The following is a 23,163-nucleotide window of genomic DNA, read 5'->3' as shown; positions in this document are numbered from 1 at the left end:
TTGATGGTTTATAAAGTTATCGGTTGAGGTAGGGAGGGAACCAGAGTAGAAAACCTAATTAACCGGTATCATATCGATTTAACCAAAAAACTGAACAAAGCATTAACCGACTTTTTTTTTGTTTTTTTAAAAACTGACTTTTCAGAGCAATGGGCAATTAGATAGTGATGTGGCTCAATGAATTCAGGTAGGATGGTGTAGATGAAAAGCAGCCAAAGGTATATTGTGCGACAAAAGTTTCCCAACTACACCAAAAGGAAATTTTATAGGGTTGTAATTAGACCTGCAATGCTATATGGAATGGATTGTTGGGCAATCAAGAAGGCACAGGTGCTGAAGATGAAGGTAACAGAAATGAGAATGCTACGCTAAATGTGTGGACACACAAAGTTAGACAAAATAAGAAACATTGTGTTTCAGGAGAGATTGAGATGGTTTGGACATGTAAAGAGAAGACAGACTGTTAGATCCGTAGAAAACACTATATATGGGAGGAGTGATAGAGGACAACTTAAATTGACTTGGAATGAGAGGATTAGACATGATCTGATAGACCTAAACTTCTCAGAGGATATGGTTGAGGATATGAATTATTGGAGAAGTAGAATTAAAGTTAACGATTTTTAGGGAGAAATGAACACTTTAGGGCGTTTATTTATCTTATTCTGGTCACACACAATTACCTTATTCTGGTCACACACAATAATTGTATTTTCTTCTCCTATATATAGTATCAAATACAAATAAAATTAACGTGCTAAACGTGAGAATCAAATAAAATAATTATATATACAAGTAGAGTAATTATCATATAGTAATTACCTAATTAGTTTATGATGTAACTAGGATAGTAACAAAATCAATATAGACAAGCATAAAACTTCATAAATAGACAACCATATATTAACATTAGGATGGCCAAATACATTAAGGAATACCAAATATATAACGCTAAAGATCAAATTGGTTAACATACACTGAATATTCACATATATATATACACAAAAAGTTACAGAGAGCATAAGAAAGTCATGAGTCCCGAATTGTAAGTGCAGAAAAATGGCTGCTTGCTGAAGGTTCAGCCACAAATGAATCAGCGTAGCTAATAAAAATATATGTTTTATTAACAATATATAACAAATAAATAATAGGTAAATATGAAAGAAATTTGAAAACATAAATAATCAATAAATAAGTTGGAAAGTATTATGAAAACGCAACCTCTTTTTGAATTTTTTATCTCATACTTGTCATCGTTGATGTGCATCTTACTAACATTAATTAACAAAAATAATTAAGTAGTAAAAAAATATAAATATAAAGTTGTATGCATTTAACAATGAAATTTTAAAAAGTAAAAGTATTAACCTGAACTGTGAGGATTCTTGAGATCGACCATGAAACCAAATCAATGACCGGTTATGATGATTACACGGTTTCGGTTGTAGTAAGAGTCGTGAAACAACCTTTATTTTATAATGAGGCAAAGATCACCACATGATTTCTACTCTCTAAATTGAAAATTAGCATAAATATCAAAATAAGCTGTAAGCACCTAAACATGCATGCCAAAGACAAAATTGGACATTTAATTTAGAAAATGGAGAAAGAAATAATGGGATTAAAAGGTCACATGTAACAGCAAGCGAACTACAACCTTTTTGTTATCAATTGCTGCCATAAGTGGCGCAGCTAAGATTTGTATGGAGAGATGGTCAAGCCATCTGTAATCTGAATAGTACTGCTACAACGGGTCACCTCGGCGCAAGTTTGTCTACAAGAATATAACCACAAGTTGCCAAGAACTGAGCCTTAGTTTTGAGTGTAAATATTAGCATATAATTATGATCCTTCAAAAAGTTAACTTACAAAAGTGTGACATATAGTTTATGGAAAATTGTATTAACAATCCATGGTACATAATTTGAGTGAGTATGCTCTCTCTAGCAATGTATATACCCAGGCGAGACAAAACCTCCTTCGGGCAGCAAGGCATAGATGATCACTGAACCAGAAAAAAATCCAGCCTTGAACTAACAACAACAGTTTCAAATGGTCTGACCTCAAATGTGTTAAAAAAAAAACAGGAATGCTAAAACCAAGTGATCACAATAATCATCGAATTAACATGAATCTAACAAAAATTAACATAAAAGTTTCAAAATGCAACTGACATGGCAAGTAAACTAACACAAAACTACTTTTATTATCAAAATGATGAAATTAAAAATCCACAACGCCCACTATGACTTTTAAATGAATTTGAAATTAACACTTCTAAACCTACTTTTGACTATTTAAGATTATCCATCTTAATATATAATTTAACACTTAACCATATTAAACCCATAATATCTTTCAGACATTATCAAAATCTTTCAATTTGTAATGCGAAAACCGAACTCGTGGACAACAACTATTATAAAAAAAATACATTATAGATGAAAAATCAATTTCAAATAAATAAAAATGATTGGTATCTTAGTGCTTCAATACAAATCAACACTTGTTTAACTGCTTTGTTATGAACTTCAAAGAATGCAATGATTTCATAACCAGGTTCTTCAAATTATATGATTATAAAAAGATCATCGAATTTCATAAAAGCATATACTAAATATCTAATAAACTTATTTATAGGCTCGAACTTGCGCTTTTTTATCAACCAAACTTATTTCAGGCCCGTGCTCTATTAAGTTCGGCTTGATTCGAGCTTTTAGCGAGGTGATATCAAGCAGCTCACGAGTGGATTGGCTTGTTTACACCTCTACATTGGCAGCCAACACTTCCAACACTTTGACCATGTTGACTTTGTCAACACATAAAAACAATTAAGAAATAAGGGAATACCTGAACAGGACTTGCAGCAGTCAAGAGTCCAGCTACAACACCACCAAAAACCTGATCACCTGATCCCGACAACGTGATGCTTAATCCACCCGTCCGGGTGCGCTGACCGTGCACCTCTGTTGGCACAAACGAACCCGAAAGTGAAAATATGTCAAATCTCCCCTGGATAATATAAAAAGATATTATCAGATTTAAACAATATGTTACTTGGTCTAAAATTTTATAATTTCACCGAACAGAAATCAGAAATGAAAAAAAGACAAACCTCATATGTTGCGGTTCCACCATAAAATGCAGCCTGGCGAAGTGTTACATTATTAACAACGCCTGTCCCAGACATGACGCATACTGCCCTGTTCAGTATGAGAAAATGACATGATCTTGTTAAAAACATCATGAAAAAAACATAGAATTTGAAACATGGTTATTTATGAAACTTTAAACTGCAGATAATTAATTAGTGTAAACTTTGAATACAATCTAACCTCTCCAGGCTGCACCATAATGATATGCGGAGTGTAATTGAGTCCAGCTGCTCCTAAAATAATAAGCTTTTTCATTAATATAAGATAAATAATATCAATTTTTGTTGTCTGTTTTTTCAGTAACTGATGATTCACTATCATGTTACACATAAATCATAATCGCAACATAAGTGACAAGACAACTACATTATGCAAAACTATATAAATATCGAACTCTATAACTAATAACGATTTTTTAGTAATGATATACCAATTCTTGATGCGTTGAACCAGACATGTAAGTTAAACTAAATGTTATAAAATACTCCGTATGCAAGAATAAATGAAGTAAAAAATAATACCTACCGACAACAGATCCTGTATAAAACTAACATGAATCTAAGCTGCAATCAACTACCAAAACATAAGTCAACTAAATGTGACCCAAACACATATCATAATAGATGATAAAACACTGCATATAGTCAAGTCAAACAATAACACTCAAGCTCGCTTTTGTTCACTAAATTTGAAATAACACCAAACAAATACAAACACCTAAAAGGCTAAAACACATTATAAAAATAAGCAATATGCAAAGTAAAAACAAATTAATGCGTAAATCAGAATAGGAACAAAGACATAATTCATATAAAGTTGATCACATTTAAATAAAATGAGAGTAACATAAGCTAATTCAAATGTCAAATACTGTTATGGTCAAATTAGGCATATTAGGAACAAAAATCATAATTTTATATAACACACAGGTTAAATAACAAAATTAGGGTTTTCACACATTAGCATCTTATCACAGTTCCGGTGAACGCAAGTATTAAGTCAATAACAGCAATATATGTCGGTCAAAGCTCAGGAGACCATCATTGCTTCAACAACGAAAAAGCGGAGGCCATAATCGTCATCAAAATAGAGACATAACATGCTTGTCTCAACTGTAGCCACACAAATAGCACAATCGCAACCCAAATCCTATAAATAACATAACATCACATAAATAACTTGTTACCTTGCATCGTCGGAACAAAGCAAATGCGGGAAACAACACCAATCAGCCGTAGCCGCCGCGTACGGTTTCATAATGGAAGCGGAAACGACGGAAATCGTTACACCACATAATCATATACATACCTAATTGATTGAAAAGTTGATCGATGATATTTGAATCGAAAGATATGCAGACATAAGGCGATGGATTTTCAAATAATAGTCTAAGAGCGGCGATTAGGGTTGAATAGTGGCAACGAACAAAATTAAACTAAAATAGAGTAATTGAAGTTAATGGGTTAAATGGATATCCGACACCCGCGAGAGAAAATAAGCTTAAATGGGTTAATGGGTTAGATACAGGTTATCTGCTGAGTTGGAATGCTAATGGGTGACATGGTAATGATGTGGCATCCTATGTGTACACGACATGTGGAAATTGCCCATTGCTTTAATAGTATGTATAGATTACATAATTACTCTACTTGATTCTCACGTTTAGCACGCTAATTTCATTTGTTCCCTTATATTATTATTATTATTTACTGTTGAATTTTTGATTTTCTTATATTACCCCATACATATTAGAGCTGAGGGTCTCTCTGGAAGTCACTTCTTTATCTCTTTGAATAGAGGTACGGTGCGCCTACATCCCACCCTCCCAGACCCTACTTATAACTTTGCTGTTTGTGGGACTTTACTGGGTATGATTGATTGATTAAAAATTGACTTTTCATCTTCTGTTCGGTTTTAAAAACGTCGATACTTACTGATTGATGGTGAGAGATGATTATGAATATGATGAAGACCGTGATCAAACTTTGAAGATGAACAATATTATGAATAAAGATTGGGACTTAGCTTTTAGTGTTTTCTAGATTAAGAACTTTGTTAAATTTTAATCTTTGTATTTTTATGATTCCACGTGTTAGTCTAATAATAATTTTTATATTTATATTTCAATATTTTTTGTGGTACTTTAATACGCATTTACAAGCTTAAAATCATCATCTTCATTTTTCTTGTTTTACAATATCTACACGTAATTGGAAAAAAAAACCCTGCTATAACCGAACCAAAACCGAAAAAATTGAAAAATTGAACAGCTGTATATTTAAAAAACTGATTTGTTCAGTTTCAGTTTCGCCTAATAAACGAGCCGAACCGTGCTGCTATTTTGTGGGTTAGCAAGGTAAAAAACGGTGAGATTACTACAGTTTTCAATCTCATATGGGATTTTTCAGGTGAGGTCTTTGTTGTCGCCGACGCGTTTGACGTCAATGATTTGTTACGTTGCGGCAGTTTCTGAGTTTCGATGGGACTTTTCCGACGATAGACTCTTAGTTGGAGAGAGAGATGAAATGTGTTGGAGAAGACAAACTTGTTTGAGAGAGAGAGAGAGAGAGTTTCCACAAAAATGTGTCGGATTCGAAGGGATTAGATCAAAGATTGCCGGCTACAATGGGTTTTGAACACATGGTTGGTTTTGAATGGTTTAGGAAAACTCGTCGGCGTAGACGGATTTGGTTCAAAATTTGTCATCGACAAGAAGTTTTAGAGGAACTATGTAATCTTTAAATAAAAAACAGCCAAAGTGGATTTCTCTCTTAAAAAGGGTTATGCTAGGAATTTTCTCGTTAGTTTTTTAAAACATATAACAATTTTAAAACTTGAATTTTATTCCAATATATATAACCCTTTGAAAGGCAAATATTAACAACCAAACAAAGCCACGTGATGACCCCGCACACGTCGTTTCTTGTCGAATTGATTTGAGTGTGAATGATATTATAACAAATTTAATTTTACACATTTAAGAAAACAAACAATTAATGACCTGAGATAAATTTAAAAGGTTAACTATATTTTTTCTTCAACCCATAATATATTGATCTAACTGTGTTTGCCTTGTAGAATTGTAGTTGTGGGTTTAAATCTTTGAAAATAAAAGGTAAGGTTGAATTTTAAGAGACGAATATGTGTGTTTCGAGTAATCTTATCATGTCCGTGAAAATATTTAAAACTAATCTCATACCAAGCACTGTGCCAGAATTTTCGTTGTAATTTTTTTCTCATTTTGAGTTTGCTCGTTGCCTCGTTGGGCTGTAGTTCATGTACCATTCCTATGTGCAAGTGACCCCACCGGAATTTAGATGATCAAACGATTACCTAAAACGCCATTAAAATCGCAAACTAAAGTGGCAATGATATAAAAAACCTAAAATTCCATTTGTCCGTGAGGAAACACTGTTCAAACAAGACAATTGATGTTTAGAGCTAGTCATTAGAAAATTATTTGCCACTTCACCATGATATCCTCCTCTTCCATAAATACATGACCCATGGATTCGGCCTCACATTCACAAAAATGACACAAAGGAGATTCTATTCGAACACCATGATGAATTGGACTAAGCATAATGCCACAAAGGAGATTTATATGGATCCTTGAATTTAACGAATTTTATCTCGTCCGCACCATCGAATAAATGTCTTTAGACGAGTGTTAACGAACGTTAACTTTAGGTGAAGCTTTTCGATTATAAGAAACGTACCATTCAAACAAAAATAATTTTTAAAAAAGAGGAATAATTAGGAGGAGAACATTCTTACGCATCCTTTGCTTTCAAATCTAAGTCATTGTGTGCGTACACTTTATATTATTATTTCATCTTTCTTCTCACCACCAACTAATCAACTATTTGCTTGTTTCGTATCCTCTCGAAGGTACGTTTTTCTTATAATCGAAACAATAACTTGATCTCTAAGTTATCTTTGCTTTTCATTTGATCTCGTTCACGCTGCTGTTATTAATCTGTTTCAGCTTTCAATAGGCTCTTGTTGTGGATTAATAATTAATTGGGGAATATTCGATCAGCATTTGTTACAGCAATGATACAAAAGTATTATTATTATTATTATTATTTTGTTAGTTGGATTATTTTTATTATTATTATTATTATTATTATTATTATTATTATTATTATTATTATTATTATTATGTGTGCTCATGAGTTCCAGCTAATTTGCAAGTAATTTCTATCTTTTTGATTTTTGTTTGACTTATTTTAGGGTTTTTAATGTTGTAAATAGGAGACTAGCGTTCATGATTCTTGCTTAATTGCTAGTTAGTAAGTTTTATAAGATTGTGCTTTGTGTTTGATCTAGAGGTGCAAACAAAACGTGAAAACGAGACGAGACGAGCAGAGCCGAATTCAAGCTCCGCTCGTTTTCACTTACGAGAACTCGAGTTCGGTTCATGAGTCTTTTTTACAAGCTCAGGCTTGGCTCGTTTATTGTTTGTTAAATATAATATTTATGTTTTTAATTATTTTTTATATTTTGAGAAAAACCTTGAACGTGCTTAAGCTCAGCTTGAGCTCGTTTAGTACACCTTAAATGAGCCAAATCTCGACTCAAGTAGGGATGAGCGTTTTGTCCCAAATACCCGTACTGATTTGGCCTATTCGGTACGGGTATTGGTACTCATTTTTGTTGAATGTTGAATTTTGGTACAGGTACCAAAATTATAGTACCAAACCGTTCTCGTTTAGCATTGGTGGTGATAACATTTGGCGGTGATAACATTTGGCGGCTGAAATATAGTACCAAACCGTTCTCGTTTAGCATAGAAAGCAAAACTGTCAATATACCACCAATATTATAAAAATTAGTAGCCAATAATGTTTGATATGCATGCTTGTTTATTTTTTTCATTTTTTTCTTTATAAAAAATGAACCAGAAAAAGAATGTATACCTTGCACCAACAAGCAGAGACCCAACTAACAGTTTGGGTAAATTCTTTCTTGCTGACTCACTAAGTTCCTGAAAAAAAGCTGATGGTGAGAACTCAGTACCATCTCCCTCCATGGAGAAAAATGATGCAGGAAAGAAACGAGACGATTTCTTTAATAATGCTTTTGGTGAATATAATGGTGAGCTGTCCTTTGTGACATCCTTCTGTGTTTCTTGTTTTTTTGTTTGAACCACATTCTTCAACTTTTCAGCATCACTTTCAGTGTCTTGGGTTGTTTGTTCATTCTCTTTGTCACTATCATCAGAAACTCTATAATCTTCTGACGTTTGGTCCACAGAACTTAACTCAGTATCTTGTATGGGCCTACTCAAAGGATCTTCAATTGTTGCCTCATTGTCTTTGCTGTCAATGACTTCAACTAAATTCCCTTCGAGGGCGTTTTCGACATCGCGTGTCTCCCCGTCTGAAATTGTGCTTTCAGATGTATCCACAAGAGAGGTGGCAAGAACTTTTTCAGCTTTCTGTAATGCAATTTCAGCATCGTTAACACGTTTCATGGCCTCAAGTTCGGAAGCAACAGCTTTTTCTGCTAAAAGCATTATATTTGCCACATCTTCTTCAGCTTTTACTGCATCTGTTTGTGCTTTCTCTGCAAGTTCATTCAGTGTAACAACCTCTCTCTGTAACTCGTCTTTTCTGGTTTGTAACTGAATCAATGCTTTCTCACAATTTTCCAAATACTCCCTACACTCTTTCATTTCATTCTGAGAAGCTAACAGAATTTCCTCTTCTTTCAATAAGTTCAAATTTTCATTATCATTTTCACTTTCATTTTTCACTTTTGCAGCTTCTATTGATTCAAGAGCCGCATGATGCCCAGCTTCAGCTAAAGAAAGGGCGATTTGGGCTTTCTGAATAGTTTCTCTAGTGGGGTCCTCTTCTTTCACAATATCTTCAATAGCAAGTAACGCTGCATTGACATCATCCCATGCATTTAAAGCTTTGTCTTTTAGATCTATTGCTGCTTCTGATATCCTCTGAGCTCTTTCCTCAAACATGGTACTATCAAGTTGTGCTATCTCCAATTCTTTCTGTGCTTTACCTAACAACTCCTTTAATTCGTCCAAAGTGGGGGCCACCACTTCTGCTTCTTCTCCCTTATCTCTAGAATCATTCTTAGTGTCTTCTTTAGAATATTCTTCATTTTTAGTCACGGTAGATTCAACATCCATTCCACTCCCATTTATAAAAGCGATTGAATCATTTCCCTGACAAGATGATTTAAGATTCCCCCTTGATGTCTTAAGTGTATAAATTGAATTGAAACCTTTAGCGATTCTGTTAGAACTAAAACCATGCTTGCAAGAAGTAATCAATATCCTTTTAGAGCCAACTTTTGACACAAGCCTTGGATTGCCTGTAAAATTATAACCAAAATCTGACTGCAGGCTTTGCTGGTCAAAAATTCCACAACTAGTACCTGGAGAACCACGAATCTGGAAACTACATGAATAATTCATATCTCCTCTCCCTTTCTCAATTTATTTACTAAGTGATTGTAAAAGCAATTGTCATAAGGCTGTAATATCAAACGCCTGCAACATAAGTCAAAAGCTTAATTTAAACCTCCATTACACTACTGCTTTATGGTTCAAATTATAAAGTGAAACACAGAGATGCATATATAGCGCAATTGATGTATATAAATATAACTACATGCATAGATTTTAATCACTTAAAAGTCTAATTTCTAACTCCGACATTGGAAATAAACCTTGTAATATTGTAATGTAATATATTGTTAATTAAGGTTACAATTATGCGTGGTTACATAAACCTTGTATATAAATATAACTACTTGCATAGATTTTAATCACTTAAAAGTCTAATGACCATATGGTCTAATAGTGGACTTCAGTACTTAGTAGATATGTACTCAATTTCACTCAAGCATTACTTTAACATTGACTAAATCTAGTCTCATTTTAAATTTGACACGAGAACTAAAATCCTGAAAAGTTTAGTACCCATCGTACATGCAAATTCAAATTACCCAGAAACACATGAAAAGCTTTGATATGTGTAAGGTTCTAAAATCAATTTTTGGATCAGTGGACTTAATTGCCGTTCAGCATATTCCCTCTAGCATTACAACAGTCAGTTACATTAACTTAAGTCGGTAGATGCCCAATTAACATACTTACAGTCATCTAAAGGATTGGTGTTAAAATTTCAAATCAAATTCACTCCATTTAAGTTTACTAAATAAAAACAATTATTGAAATGTAAAAGGTATCCATCATGTTAAAGTGTTAAACACACATGAATCTGCAGACATTGGTGTCCGCAGATCTATTTTCAATCAACAAAATCATGGTTCTGATCAGTTGACTTTTATGTCATGCTAAATGCACCTTAGAAACATCACAACAATTGATTAATAAAACTTAACCTGTTCTTCAGTTTCTACTAACTGCAGCCCAGATGTCATTTGAGTTTACAATAAGAAACTAATTTTTAAAACCGCCAAAAATAGTGTGCATACATTTTATTCCCAAAAGGCCATATACATTGTCAAATAAACTCCAGTAATCTGAATTCCAGTTTCTGGTTAGTCTACTTTCAATGTTAGTCAAAATACCTATAAACATTACCACAATCAATTACTCAAGCTCAACCATATCTATACATGTCCTAATAACATAATTTGAATAACCTAACTTCCCAGTTTCATAGTTAGACTCAAATATCTACTATATATGATTGCCACAACTCAACCATGAAACCTGCAATATCTATTGCTCCAAATTAGTCACACACATAAACCTGCTCATACTGATACGTGTCATGTACTCAACTCAAATTTCAATAATCTGAAGTTCAATTACTAATCAATCGAATTTCAATTTTCCGTCTAAATGTAGCCTAGAAACATTACATTATTACAACAACCACACAGTCAAAACTAAACTAAATTACACATACTACTTGAAATTTGAAAAATAAACATCATACAGTTGCACACATACTCATACTAATACGTGTCAGACACTCAAATCAAATTTCAATCATCTGAAGTTCAATTTCTACTTAATCAACTTTCATTTATTCGTAATAATGTAACCTAGAAACATTACATCAATCAATCACTCAAAATTTGAACTAAATACACATCCTACATGAAAAGAAACATCATATAATTATACATATACACAAAAACACATATATATGCTCATACTAATGCCGGATACTCAGATCAAATTTCAGTAATCTGAAGTTCAATTTCTAATCAGTCGACTTCCAATTATTCATCAAAATGTAACCTAGAAACATTACAGCAATCAGTCACTCAAAATTTGAACTAAACTACAGATCCTACATGAACAGAAACATCATCACAAAACACATATATAGGCTCATACTAATACGTTTCAAATCCTCAAATCAAATTTCAACAATCTGAAGTTCAGTTTCTAATCAATCGACTTTCAACTACTCGTCAAAATGTAACCTAGAAACATTAACACTAGCCAATCACTCAAAATTTAAACTAAATTACACTTGCTACATGAAACAAAACATCATATAAATACACATATATCTATACTAAAACATGTCAGATACTCAAATCAAATTTCAATAACCTGAAGCTCAATTTCTAATCAATTGACTGTCAATTACTCTACTCGTCAAAATGTAACCTAGAAACACTACAAAAATCATCACTCAAACTTTAAACTAAGACGCTATATGAAATGAAACATCATATAAACACATTTATACACACAAACACATATATCTGCTCATACTAATACTTCTAAAGCTCTTCTAAATAGTCATTCAATCGAATTTTAGTTACTCGTCAAAATGTAACCTAGAGACATTAACACAGTCAATCACTCAAAATTTAAACTAAATTACACACGCGGTATGAAACGAAACATCATATAAACACACTTATACACACAAACACATATATCTGCTCATACTAATAGTCTAATACTTCAATAATCTGAAGCTCTTCTAATTAGTCATTCAATCGAATTTCAATTACTCGTCAAAATGTAATCTAGAAACATTAACACAGTCAATCACTCAAAATATAAACTAAACTACACACGCTATATGAAACGAAACATCATATAAACACACTTACAGACACAAACACATATATTATTCTGTGCGTGATACTGGAGATGTATGAACGTATAGTATAGATGAGGTAATGAAGAGTGAGGTTTACCTGATTAATCGTACAAATTAGAGCTTGAACTGCAATCAATGGCGGATAACTACACGGAAAATTAGGTTAAAAACGGAAAACGACGTACGGTTGATGATGACGTAAGAGCGAGAGAGTGTTAGTAACTACTAGTCTGAAGCAAAGAGAAACCAAGGATTCAGTTGAATAGTCTTCAAATTGTTTATAGAAAGGATATTCACCAGTGTTTTTATTGGTTTTTATCGGTGTCGGTTAAGTTTGTTACGGTAACAAAATCTAAGTTACGGTGCTGGAACTTAAATAAATAAATTCGTCAACGTCAAAATACGATAAATGCACATATTTAAAACAACAAAACCAGAGCGTTATAACGGCGAACCAACATGGACTCGGTCGATTTCAACGATACCAGCACTAAATCATGAAAGTAGTTTACTATTCCCCGTAAAACATAATTTTAAGGAAAATAAATTATTTTTTTACAAGAAAACATATTTAAATAGTAAGAAGGCGTTGGCGTGACATGATCGCAACCTGCCTTGTGACTCAAATCAAAATTGAATTCTCTTTTGTGGTACCGATTTTTCATATTAACAAAAATTTTACTTACAATTTAATTAAAGTAATTAGTTGTTTCTATAGACCATATGGAGTTGTTACAAGGTGTTAATATGAATCAGCATTGTAGTATGATAAGTCTTATGTTTAGCAAATTTGTTTATACATACTGTGTGTGGAAAGATGGTATATAATATTTTATGCTGATTACACTGTTTAATAAAATTACTGTATATTTTTCTTTTTGAAACGATAAAACCAAGTAACTTAATTGATATGGAACAACTTATAGTAACATGTAACAATGAAATAAATATGTTAATACTTACATTAGCAATGTTATATTTCAACATTGGATGTTGGTAGCTAAACTCTAAAAATGTTTTTATTTTAGTTATTAAATCTAGTAATTTCGATTTTAGTTACTTAGCATGTAACGTGTAAAAAATATGTTATTTTAAAACATAGAAAGGCAAATATGAAATAGCCCCAACTCTTCATTCCTCCCAAACGACCAATAAAACTCTCCATTCATGTGTTTAAATAGCCACAAAAATCTAACATGAAGTTAATTAAATGTTAATAATGCATTTTTTGTTTTTAAGCTTTTTATTATTTTTCTTCCTTTTTTTATGTATTGAACTTTAATATATTTATAATACTTTAGTTCATTTGACAGATTAACATATTATCTTTATCTCCCTAAAGAAGAAAACATTCGGAAAAATAACCTGCAACTTAAACTTGCTTGTGTATTAGCTTTCAATTAAATTAACTCAACTTTAGCTCTAGTCTAATCATTTGATTTAAGCTAGATGGCTCGTACAAATTTCCAAGTCGATTAGTCGAAAACTGACTGAGTGTAATGTAGATTAGCTGTTGACGGCTCAATCAATATAAGATAACTTGCTCATTGTTAATATAAATTTTAAATATGTACTTGACTTCGCACTTCCACTACTGGTATAACATGTTCTTGTATGTTTATATAATTTGACATTTTTGTTAATTTGTTATTTGAAAGTCGCATAAATTAATAAAATTAGTTACAATGTTATTGTTGTGAACATCTTGCATTATTTTGTTTACCTTTTATAAGAAATAAAAAAAAAAATCCTAATAATAATTTAAACATAGAAGCAAGAAAAAAAGGATAGGAATGTAATATAATTGACAAAACAAATTGAACAAGTCTCTCTATGCATATATGAAAAAAAATGATGTTTATTTCCAAACTTTACAGAATGGGAAATCTTACTGCACCATATTCAGTCTTTTTTACGGAAAACTAAAGGTAAAACGAGTCGGCCACCTCAAACTTGCTTGTTGTCATTGAGAAACAGACTAGTACACTGGTCCAAGGTGTCATCAGGGCTCGTAACTGAAAAAAAAAACAAAAAAAAAACAATCCGTCGATAAATTTGGAGAAGCTTGTTTTTTTTAACTATGACAATGAGCAGCGTGTAACTTTTGATTTAAAATTTGAAATAATGTAATGTTGTATTCGACGCAGTTTTCATGGGACTCGGAGAATATGATAATAAATATGATTTACAGACTAACCTATGTGACCAACAGTTCGTTCGGATTCATATATCTCATGATCATTTCCCCCCTATAGAACAGTTATTTCAGACGACATAAATACCGGTAGTCTATCAAAAAGATATTAAAATGAAACAAAAGAAGTGTAAATAAAGATAATAAGCTACCTTGTAAGTCTTATCTCCAAAGAAGTGAATCTCTTGAAATTCATCCAAGTATTTCAAGCAATAAGTTTTGTCCCATCCTTGTGGGAAAGCCTATTAAAAGAATTTTCAAAAAATTAATAAACAAAATTAACGAATAGACGAGCTAAAATTCTCGTTTTTCTAATACTTAAGTAAGTAGTTACTCACATCAAAGCTAATTTGACCACCGATGGAAAACGTAAGGTTCAAATGAGCAAATTTCTCTCTAAGAACTTCCACCATTTTTGGGCGTATATTATGAACCTGAAACGCAATTTATCATTGAATTAATCATATTGTTGATATGAACTTTTATTCCAAATGAATAAAAATGTTTGTACCTTGTCATATATCTCAAACTCGTCTCTTTCTTCTTGACTACAGTTTCGTCCAATTGGTGAAACATTGATCATCCCACTTCTAAACTCAATGAAAGTTCCCCTGTAGTTAAAGAGGTTTATTACAAATTCTAAGAACATGAGTTAACTGCTTCGAGATTTTAGATTTTCACTCGCCTTTTTATCGGGATATCCAAGTCAGCAATATAATGAAGGGTGAAATTCACAAACTCCTGCATCATATTGTGTATGTTTAGTTATTACAAATTATAATGCTAAGAACATATTGTGGATCCATTAAAACAGGAAGAAGAAAAAAAGAGAAGTATTTTACCTTGATCTTATCCTCCCCTAGAAACGTCTTCAGGCTCTGCAAAAGGGATAATTGATCAATTAATAGTAAAAAGGTAAATAAAAAACTAGTTTCTAAGATCTGTAACGAGTATGTAAATGAAGATGATGTTTTCAATGTTTTAGAGAATACCTCTGTTCCAACTAGCTTTCCATCCTTGTAGGCCACGAGGCCGTTCTCAGCAAACACATAGTCATAGTCCTTTGTAACTGCATAGACATAAGAGTTGCATTGTTATTAACTTACATAAAATATTATTTGAAAAATGCTGCAAAAGAGTGCATAAAAGAAGCAACCCCTTATTAAAATAAAGTAGTGAAAATGGAAAGTAACAATCAGACGCTTTTAGCTTTTATAAAGGCTGGCTTTAAGAACTCGGGTCCAAGCCAATGATAAAGAACATATCTAATCTCATTTTAAAAAAAAAAAGCAAAGAAAGAGCACACAGTTGACCTGTTGACCCTAGCTGTTCTGAGATCTTAACAAGGTCAGATCCTCCAACAACACCAACAGTAACAACCTGCAAACAGGCAAAAAAAACAAGACACTGAATAACGTAAATAAACTGAGAGTAACCACCCACCCACCCACATACACAAAATGTGCAGAATATAATAAATCACGTACCTTTCGCAAATCCTGCATGAATTTTAACATCTTTGGTGTAACGCCCTGCAACAATGAATTGCTTTAGACAAACCACTTCTAGTGCTTATATAAAATGATTTTTAAATTCAAGATTTAACTATATTGGCAAGATGAGATCTTTAGCAAACCATGTTTGATAAAAAGATATTATAATGTTCTACCATGCCTTCCTAAACAAAATCACATTTGAAGAAAGTTGATCGGAGACTTTAAATGCACTTATCATAGTGATCAATACAAAGGTGTACCTTCCTTGGAGCAGTAAGAGTGCCATCCACATCAAACAAAGCAATCAAACCAGGTTTTCTCAAAGCCATCTTCGATCTAAGTCTTACTGCCAACAAACATCACAAAATGCAACAAAAAGAATGAACCGTTAAGTAATCACGTTATCAGGATCCTTAAAATCAGTAACATCATAGAAGATGAAAAAAAACATGAATTGTATCAAACCAACCAAATTCTGCCTGTGTGCTATGCTCCTCGGTTGTGATACCATGTATTTAGATCAACAAATACTCAAACTAATCGGTGCACGCAACCAAATATTTATGACACGACACGGTTGAATTAAAAGCCACCGTTAGCTAACACTTATCTCAAAGAGAAGGTAACATATCCAGATATACTATTACTATCATTAGATCATAAAAGCATCCAACTTTCCAAACACGGAATGGACTTTCATTCATGAATCCATATGATGAGCCCATCATTTGTTATACAACTTTCGGCCCAAGAACAAATGTGATGAAAAACTGCAAGTTTCTCCATCACTAACTCTATATGGAAATCAATTCTACCAAAAAGATGAATGAAATCCCAAAAATCAAACTTGTAATTCAACTTCCAAGTTCCATTACTAATGCTAGAAATCTATTTAATGCTGTCATTTCGATCATCTAAGTTTTCCATAGGAGTGCAAACGAGCAGAGCCGAGCCCTGGCTCGACTGGGCTCGTTTTGACTTACGTGAGCTTGAGCTAGGCTCAAGAGACCGTTTTTTATGCTCGAACTCGGCCCGGGCTCAACTTGTTTATCATGCATTATTAATTAATTTATAAACATTTTTAATTATTTTTATACATTTTTTTAATTGTAATTTAATATATAATACGATCATATTATTTAGTTGTTTTTTTCCCATACTTTTAAATATAATAATCAATACATTAAATAAAAACCATATAGATAATAAGCTCGTTTAGGCTTGCGAGCTGGCTCGAGCTCAATAAGTGAAGCTTAGGCTCGTTTGCTAAACAAGCTTATTTTAAGAAGCTCGGCTTAATTCGAGCTTTTAACAAGCCGATCAGCTCGTTTGCACTGCAATCCTGTTCCAATTGGGGCATTGGTGGTGAATCAAACTTTGAACTTAACTTCTGATCATAATCTAAAACAGCAACCGGTCCACATCTTTGATATACTATACAGATCTATATCAAACTCGAATCAATCGCTAAGATAAACAAACAAAAGCCCTACATATCTCACTCCTTTATTCATATCAGTCAATTTTCCCAAAAAAATATACAAATCAATTCAGTTCACCACATTTCAACTCATTAACCTAAATAACCATTTACCTATCTTATCTAATTACATCACAGTAAAACTAGCCACATATATATGAACACTAGCCCTACAATTCATAAATTTGACTTCAATTTCAACTAATGCACTCATCAAACCTAAACAGATGCATCAATCAGGTTACAAATATGTGATTTAGCTAAATAGTTAAATTATGAAACCATAAGCTACTGTACCAGATATTCATATACTAGATCAATGGAAGAACAACGAGCAGTTACCGTACAATTTGAAGATGAATATGAATGTTGTTGTGATTTGGTTATTGAGATCCAAATGCTAAAGATCTGTTTGTGATGGATAGATAGATAGATAGATAGATATAAAGAGATTGGTGCAGTAAGACTCATAGGTGTATATGTAATTATGTATAGTGAGTGATTCAGCTTTGGGTCAACAGATATAATAATAATAATAATAATAATAATAATAATAATAATATATCTAGGAAGCAGAAGATATGGAGCCCACTGTTAGTTAACTTGTACCAAGTTTACACGAATAATTATTTCTACCCAGTCCTACCAATTATTCTTGCCTTCTGTGATACATTTTACAGTGTGTGTATGAGACGGTTCGGTTTGTTTTGAGTTAAAACTGTATCAAAATTCAAAAATAATATGTTAATTAATTGTTTAGTTTTGGTGTTTCGGTTTAAGTTCATTGAGAGGGGTGGGGAGTGATGGAAACAAGGAAAAGAATTGATGTTTAGACTTTAGAGTTTAGAGCATGGGAATTTAGAAACGAATGAGAAAACATAGAAATTACATCAACATAGCAGGTAGGCGGGCAACAAGCTGCGCCGCCACCCTTTTCTGAATTGCAAACAGGGTGTGTATAAGACGGTTTGGAATTGATGTTTTTGAAATGTTGAGTTAGAGATTATGAAATAATGGTGTGATTATGATCTTTAACCATTGGCGGACCTACATTATAAGTGTAAGGATCGGTCGTACCATGTAAAAAGAATTTTAAAGGTATATTTGTCTTTGATTTTTTGTCTATCTTCTTTCATCTTCTATAGGAGGCTCATATCCGATCCAATCAAAAATGATTTTATCGTTTCTGTATCCGCGATTTAATGTAGGTGGATACATACCCTATATATGCCTCTCTTTCACTGATTTTACCTTGAAATTTCGAATACTTCAATGATCGATTCTTTTTTATATATGTGTTAAAATATCGTCCGACCCCTATGGAATTTTGACAACAACCATCTTCCGACCCCCGAGAAAAAAAAATTGAATCCGTTAATGTCTCCAAGCCAATAATAAAGAAGATATGGGATCATCCCATCTAGTAACTCTAACTTCTTGATGTGTAATCATGATTATAGTTAAGAGTTTATGCCTGTGATGTGATTGTTGGTGTAATAATGTGTAAGTTGTTAAGGCTCTTAAACTTCATTGTTGGCAATTGAATCATGATGAACCCTAAAGGCTAAAGGCATATTTTGGGATTTGAAGTATAAAAGGATTTTGGGTAAAATGGTGTTATAATTTCAATTTTTCATGTTTGGATAGGTTAATATTGCCTGCCATCAAAGTTAGATTATGTTGAAAATATATAAACCCACATTATTCATGAATGTGTGTATGTATACAGTATATTGGAGTTTCTTGATTCATGACCAAGATAGGTACATAAGCTCAAATTCTATGACTAAATGTTGATAAACGATTACTTGTAATTACTTATTGAATTATTAATAACACGTGTTCACGATCATATAGAGATTGGGTTCAAATTTTCGAAAACGACAATTTGGAAGAATTTGATGTGAGTTGTATACATGGAACTTTCGATTTATATTAATATAAATCATCAATAACATGTAAGTTTCCGTAAAATCATCCGGTTAAGAAGTGATTAGTATGATAACAAACTAAACCACATGTTTTGTGTTTATTATGTAGTAAGTGTTTGATGAAATGCCCTTAATGAAAAAATTTGTGAAAAATGAATGATTTGATGCTACGTGTCTAATGGTTCGTTACCAAAATAGTCAAATGAATGGAATTTTGATGACTTATTGTATCAAATCGTGTGCATGTAATGTATTATAAAATTACTTGAGAATTGGTATTGAAATAGTCTTGAACAGTGTGCTCTAAAAATGTTGAAGCTTTGAAGTCAACAAGTAAGCAGTAGAGTTCAACATGTAAGGGTCTTATATATGGATTGCGAGATTGAAGAAAGTTACATGTGGCCAAAAATTGTTTGGAACTTATAAATAACTCATTCAGTATACTTAAATAGAGAATTAAGGAGTTAACGAGTCGTATAGGATTGGATAGGCTCATTTAAGGTGACATATTCTAATGGGCACATTACACGTCGACTCAAATCCTAAACACCCCTTGGATCACGTCGAAGAAGCCCATGCAGGGTCGTCGACTATGTATTTTAGTTGCAATTTTGCTAAGGTTAATCGTTTATTAAACGAACGAACATAAACGAACTTCCCGTCAAACAGTTCACAAACTATTCACCAAAGGTTTGGTTCACTTACAACCCTATTGAAAACAATTTTACGATGTAAAAACTAGAGGTGCACAAAAAACCCGAACTTGAAACCGGACAAAAGAAAAATAAGCCGGAACCGGTTTTTTTATACCCTGGATTTTAATACCCAAACTCGACCCTACCCGTATGGTACATATAGGGTATGCATTTCGGTACTAAAACCCGAACCGGACCCGATTTGTACCCGGTAATACTCGAAAACCCGAACCGGTTCCATACCCGAAACCGGGTTTGAAATCGGGTATTTCAAATACCCGATCTATACCTTAAAAATACCTGAAAAATACCCCCTAAAAAGTGCAACATTTAAAAAAAATTCAATCTATATCTGGGAAAAAACCCCGAAAATAGGGTATGTTTTTTAAAGACAATACTCGAATTTCCAGTACCCCGGTTTTATACCTAAAACCGGGCATTTAAAAAACCCGATTTGTAAAAAAAACACCCAAAACAAAAATTATAAATAAGAAAAAAGTAAATTGGGCCGTATCTTATTAGCCAAAACCCAGTTTCACTATCTACTAGGGCTTCTTTTACTACCAAACTATAACCCACACACACACTATAAAACTAGCCACCTGCCTTCACATAACAAATCAACAGCTAGGGTTTTCTAAAACCCTCAAAGCCGCACATCCTCTGTAAGTTTTAGCTATGTTTCATTTTTATAGTATATTAAATTAGTTGTTTTGTTCATCAAGTGATGAAGAAATTAACTGCAACAAAATGATGGACTAATTGTCCCTGATTATTATTATTATAAGTATTTAAGTCTCTGATGTTGAACAAACAGCAAACAAACAATATACTTAGTTTGTTACATTTACTGTTTTTTAAATATGGAGAAATGATGAGTAACATTTTGGTCCGTGTTTCTGAATTTACCGTGACCGATAACTTTTTAACCAACTTCTGATCTCCATTTATTTCATTTTTTTTTTAATTTGTTTTTTAATAGTTATGTTGCTGCCTTGATGATTTATGAATCTAATCACATGTCAGACTTCAGAGATTCTTATTTTAAGAATCAATGAGATTATATTTCATGTATCTGAGCAGATGTGTTAATTATTTATTATATGATAATATTTATTTTTTGTTAGTTTAGAGAAATGAGGAGGAATTAATTGGTCCGTTTTTCTGAATTAACGGTGACCGACAACTTTTAACCACTTTTGATCTTTATGTTCTGGTGTTAATGATTTAGATGATGTGTTATTTAATTTGTTGCATAAGTAGTTAGTTTACTCGGGTCTTGGAATTAAACTGATGCATTGAAATTTTAGTGCTTATCAATTTGATTATTGAGACACGAGTATATTTATTACTTGCATACTAATTAATTTCTACTTCATCTATCTTTTATTGTTACATACATATTTAATTCTAGGGAATGTGATGTTCCAATCAACCTATCAATTGTTTACATACCTATATGTTTTCGGTTTGGTGATTTAACTGATGTTTTTTTTATTTTAAAACATGTTTTTCTTGTGTATTTAACTATTTGATTGGTTGTCAAGTGATGAGAATTATAACTGCAACAAAGTGATCGATTTTGTGTTCGTGATTATTAGTATTTAAGTCTCTATGAACCCCAAATTTCTGTATCAATTGTTTTATTGGTTGATCTGATATTTTATGGTATAGCCACTTGATTTAATTTCTTTGAAGAGCTGAAGATGAATATCAGATTACTATTGAAGGTGGTTGAAGTTAACTAAAAATGTTAATGGTTATGGTGATTAGAGCTTAAACATGTTTTGGTTTTTGGTCATTTATACGGTTTTGAATTTTGTTACAACTGATTTAAGTGGAATTCTGTTCTAGTGTTTCATGGAAAAGAGCCAAAAGATTTTTGTAAACTTATAATGTCTTAGGATTGTGATCTGAGAAGTGATGGAAGTTTTTATTGTTTTGGAGGCTTGAAGACATTCGTTTTGTGTTAATGGTGGCTGACCAATGGAGCTACCTCTTTTGCTGGCCTTGTTAGACCATCCTTGGTCAAATCTAGGCCAACCCTGACAATTTGTGGCATGCGTAGTTAAAGCTTGATCCCTGGCGTTTAGGCATTAATGCGTTCTTTAATGCTTCGAGTACAGATGGTCTTGGTTTTCAGCAGGCCTTAAATTTTGTTAAATATAAATTAACAATTTTGTTAAATATAAAGTAACATTCTGTATAATTACTGTTTGCATTTAACTATGCTCAATATAACTATAAAGTATTTTTGATAGATTTGAATCTTTATGAGATAAGTGGATAATATTAAAATTATTGAATGTGTTTATCTACTTATTATATATTTCCTAGACACTAAGTACTAATTAACTTTTGATCGTCAAATTCTTAAAATATTTATTTTGGAATAACCGGATATAAGAGCATGTTCACAAGGTTTCAACAATTACCAAGCTTATGCGGTAGCATGCTGAGTAGCATAATAGTGATGGAGGGTTTGATGGTTTATAAAGTTATCGGTTGAGGTAGGGAGGGAACCAGAGTAGAAAACCTAATTAACCGGTATCATATCGATTTAACCAAAAAACTGAACAAAGCATTAACCGACTTTTTTTTTGTTTTTTTAAAAACTGACTTTTCAGAGCAATGGGCAATTAGATAGTGATGTGGCTCAATGAATTCAGGTAGGATGGTGTAGATGAAAAGCAGCCAAAGGTATATTGTGCGACAAAAGTTTCCCAACTACACCAAAAGGAAATTTTATAGGGTTGCAATTAGACCTGCAATGCTATATGGAATGGATTGTTGGGCAATCAAGAAGGCACAGGTGCTGAAGATGAAGGTAACAGAAATGAGAATGCTATGCTGGATGTGTGGACACACAAAGTTAGACAAAATAAGAAACATTGTGTTTCAGGAGAGATTGAGATGGTTTGGACATGTAAAGAGAAGATAGACTGTTAGATCCGTAGAAAACACTATATATGGGAGGAGTGATAGAGGACAACTTAAATTGACTTGGGATGAGAGGATTAGACATGATCTGATAGACCTAAACTTCTCAGAGGATATGGTTGAGGATATGAATTATTGGAGAAGTAGAATTAAAGTTAACGATTTTTAGGGAGAAATGAACACTTTAGGGCGTTTATTTATCTT

General features: G+C 32.6%; 2 protein-coding genes, 4 non-coding genes and 1 pseudogene across 7 annotated transcripts; 4 read left to right on the top strand and 3 right to left on the bottom strand.

The window, feature by feature from the left end:
- Window positions 1–1,012: 1,012 nt before the first annotated feature.
- LOC143542906 (AT-hook motif nuclear-localized protein 10-like) lies at window positions 1,013–3,778 on the bottom strand. Its single transcript, XM_077035377.1, has 3 exons — window positions 3,116–3,778; window positions 2,851–3,012; window positions 1,013–2,005 (listed from the first exon to the last, which is right to left on the bottom strand). The coding sequence occupies exons 1-3, from the start codon at window positions 3,245–3,247 to the stop codon at window positions 2,003–2,005; spliced, it is 297 nt and encodes a 98-aa protein (XP_076891492.1). The 5' UTR covers window positions 3,248–3,778; the 3' UTR covers window positions 1,013–2,002.
- Window positions 3,779–7,869: 4,091 nt separating this feature from the next.
- LOC143542859 (K(+) efflux antiporter 2, chloroplastic pseudogene) lies at window positions 7,870–12,526 on the bottom strand (annotated as a pseudogene). The gene is made up of 4 exons (XR_013136970.1): window positions 12,321–12,526; window positions 9,558–9,672; window positions 8,078–9,494; window positions 7,870–7,960 (listed from the first exon to the last, which is right to left on the bottom strand). The product of XR_013136970.1 is annotated as a K(+) efflux antiporter 2, chloroplastic pseudogene (transcript).
- A 1,620-nt stretch (window positions 12,527–14,146) lies between these two features.
- On the bottom strand, window positions 14,147–17,871 carry LOC143542903 (phosphomannomutase-like). The gene is made up of 12 exons (XM_077035374.1): window positions 17,741–17,871; window positions 16,174–16,259; window positions 15,905–15,949; window positions 15,731–15,797; window positions 15,410–15,486; window positions 15,260–15,295; window positions 15,103–15,158; window positions 14,929–15,028; window positions 14,756–14,851; window positions 14,570–14,659; window positions 14,421–14,472; window positions 14,147–14,238 (listed from the first exon to the last, which is right to left on the bottom strand). The coding sequence occupies exons 1-12, from the start codon at window positions 17,862–17,864 to the stop codon at window positions 14,171–14,173; spliced, it is 897 nt and encodes a 298-aa protein (XP_076891489.1). The 5' UTR covers window positions 17,865–17,871; the 3' UTR covers window positions 14,147–14,170.
- Window positions 17,872–20,737: 2,866 nt separating this feature from the next.
- Window positions 20,738–20,827, top strand: LOC143542918 (small nucleolar RNA Z199). Its single transcript, XR_013136982.1, has one exon. It is a non-coding gene; the product is annotated as a small nucleolar RNA Z199 (small nucleolar RNA).
- Window positions 20,828–20,885: 58 nt separating this feature from the next.
- On the top strand, window positions 20,886–20,963 carry LOC143542916 (small nucleolar RNA SNORD18). The gene has a single exon (XR_013136980.1). It is a non-coding gene; the product is annotated as a small nucleolar RNA SNORD18 (small nucleolar RNA).
- Window positions 20,964–21,006: 43 nt separating this feature from the next.
- On the top strand, window positions 21,007–21,105 carry LOC143542913 (small nucleolar RNA R64/Z200 family). The gene has a single exon (XR_013136978.1). It is a non-coding gene; the product is annotated as a small nucleolar RNA R64/Z200 family (small nucleolar RNA).
- A 452-nt stretch (window positions 21,106–21,557) lies between these two features.
- On the top strand, window positions 21,558–21,639 carry LOC143542911 (small nucleolar RNA Z199). The gene has a single exon (XR_013136976.1). It is a non-coding gene; the product is annotated as a small nucleolar RNA Z199 (small nucleolar RNA).
- Window positions 21,640–23,163: the final 1,524 nt, after the last annotated feature.

The sequence above is a fragment of the Bidens hawaiensis genome, unplaced genomic scaffold (genome assembly GCF_021521415.1).
Source record: "Bidens hawaiensis isolate Kalapana, Puna unplaced genomic scaffold, B.hawaiensis_p1.1 tig00012999_1, whole genome shotgun sequence".
In the NCBI taxonomy this organism is placed as follows: Eukaryota; Viridiplantae; Streptophyta; class Magnoliopsida; order Asterales; family Asteraceae; genus Bidens; species Bidens hawaiensis.
The sequence above is the reverse complement of the archived record's forward strand: the minus strand, read 5'-3'. Positions and strand labels throughout refer to the sequence as shown.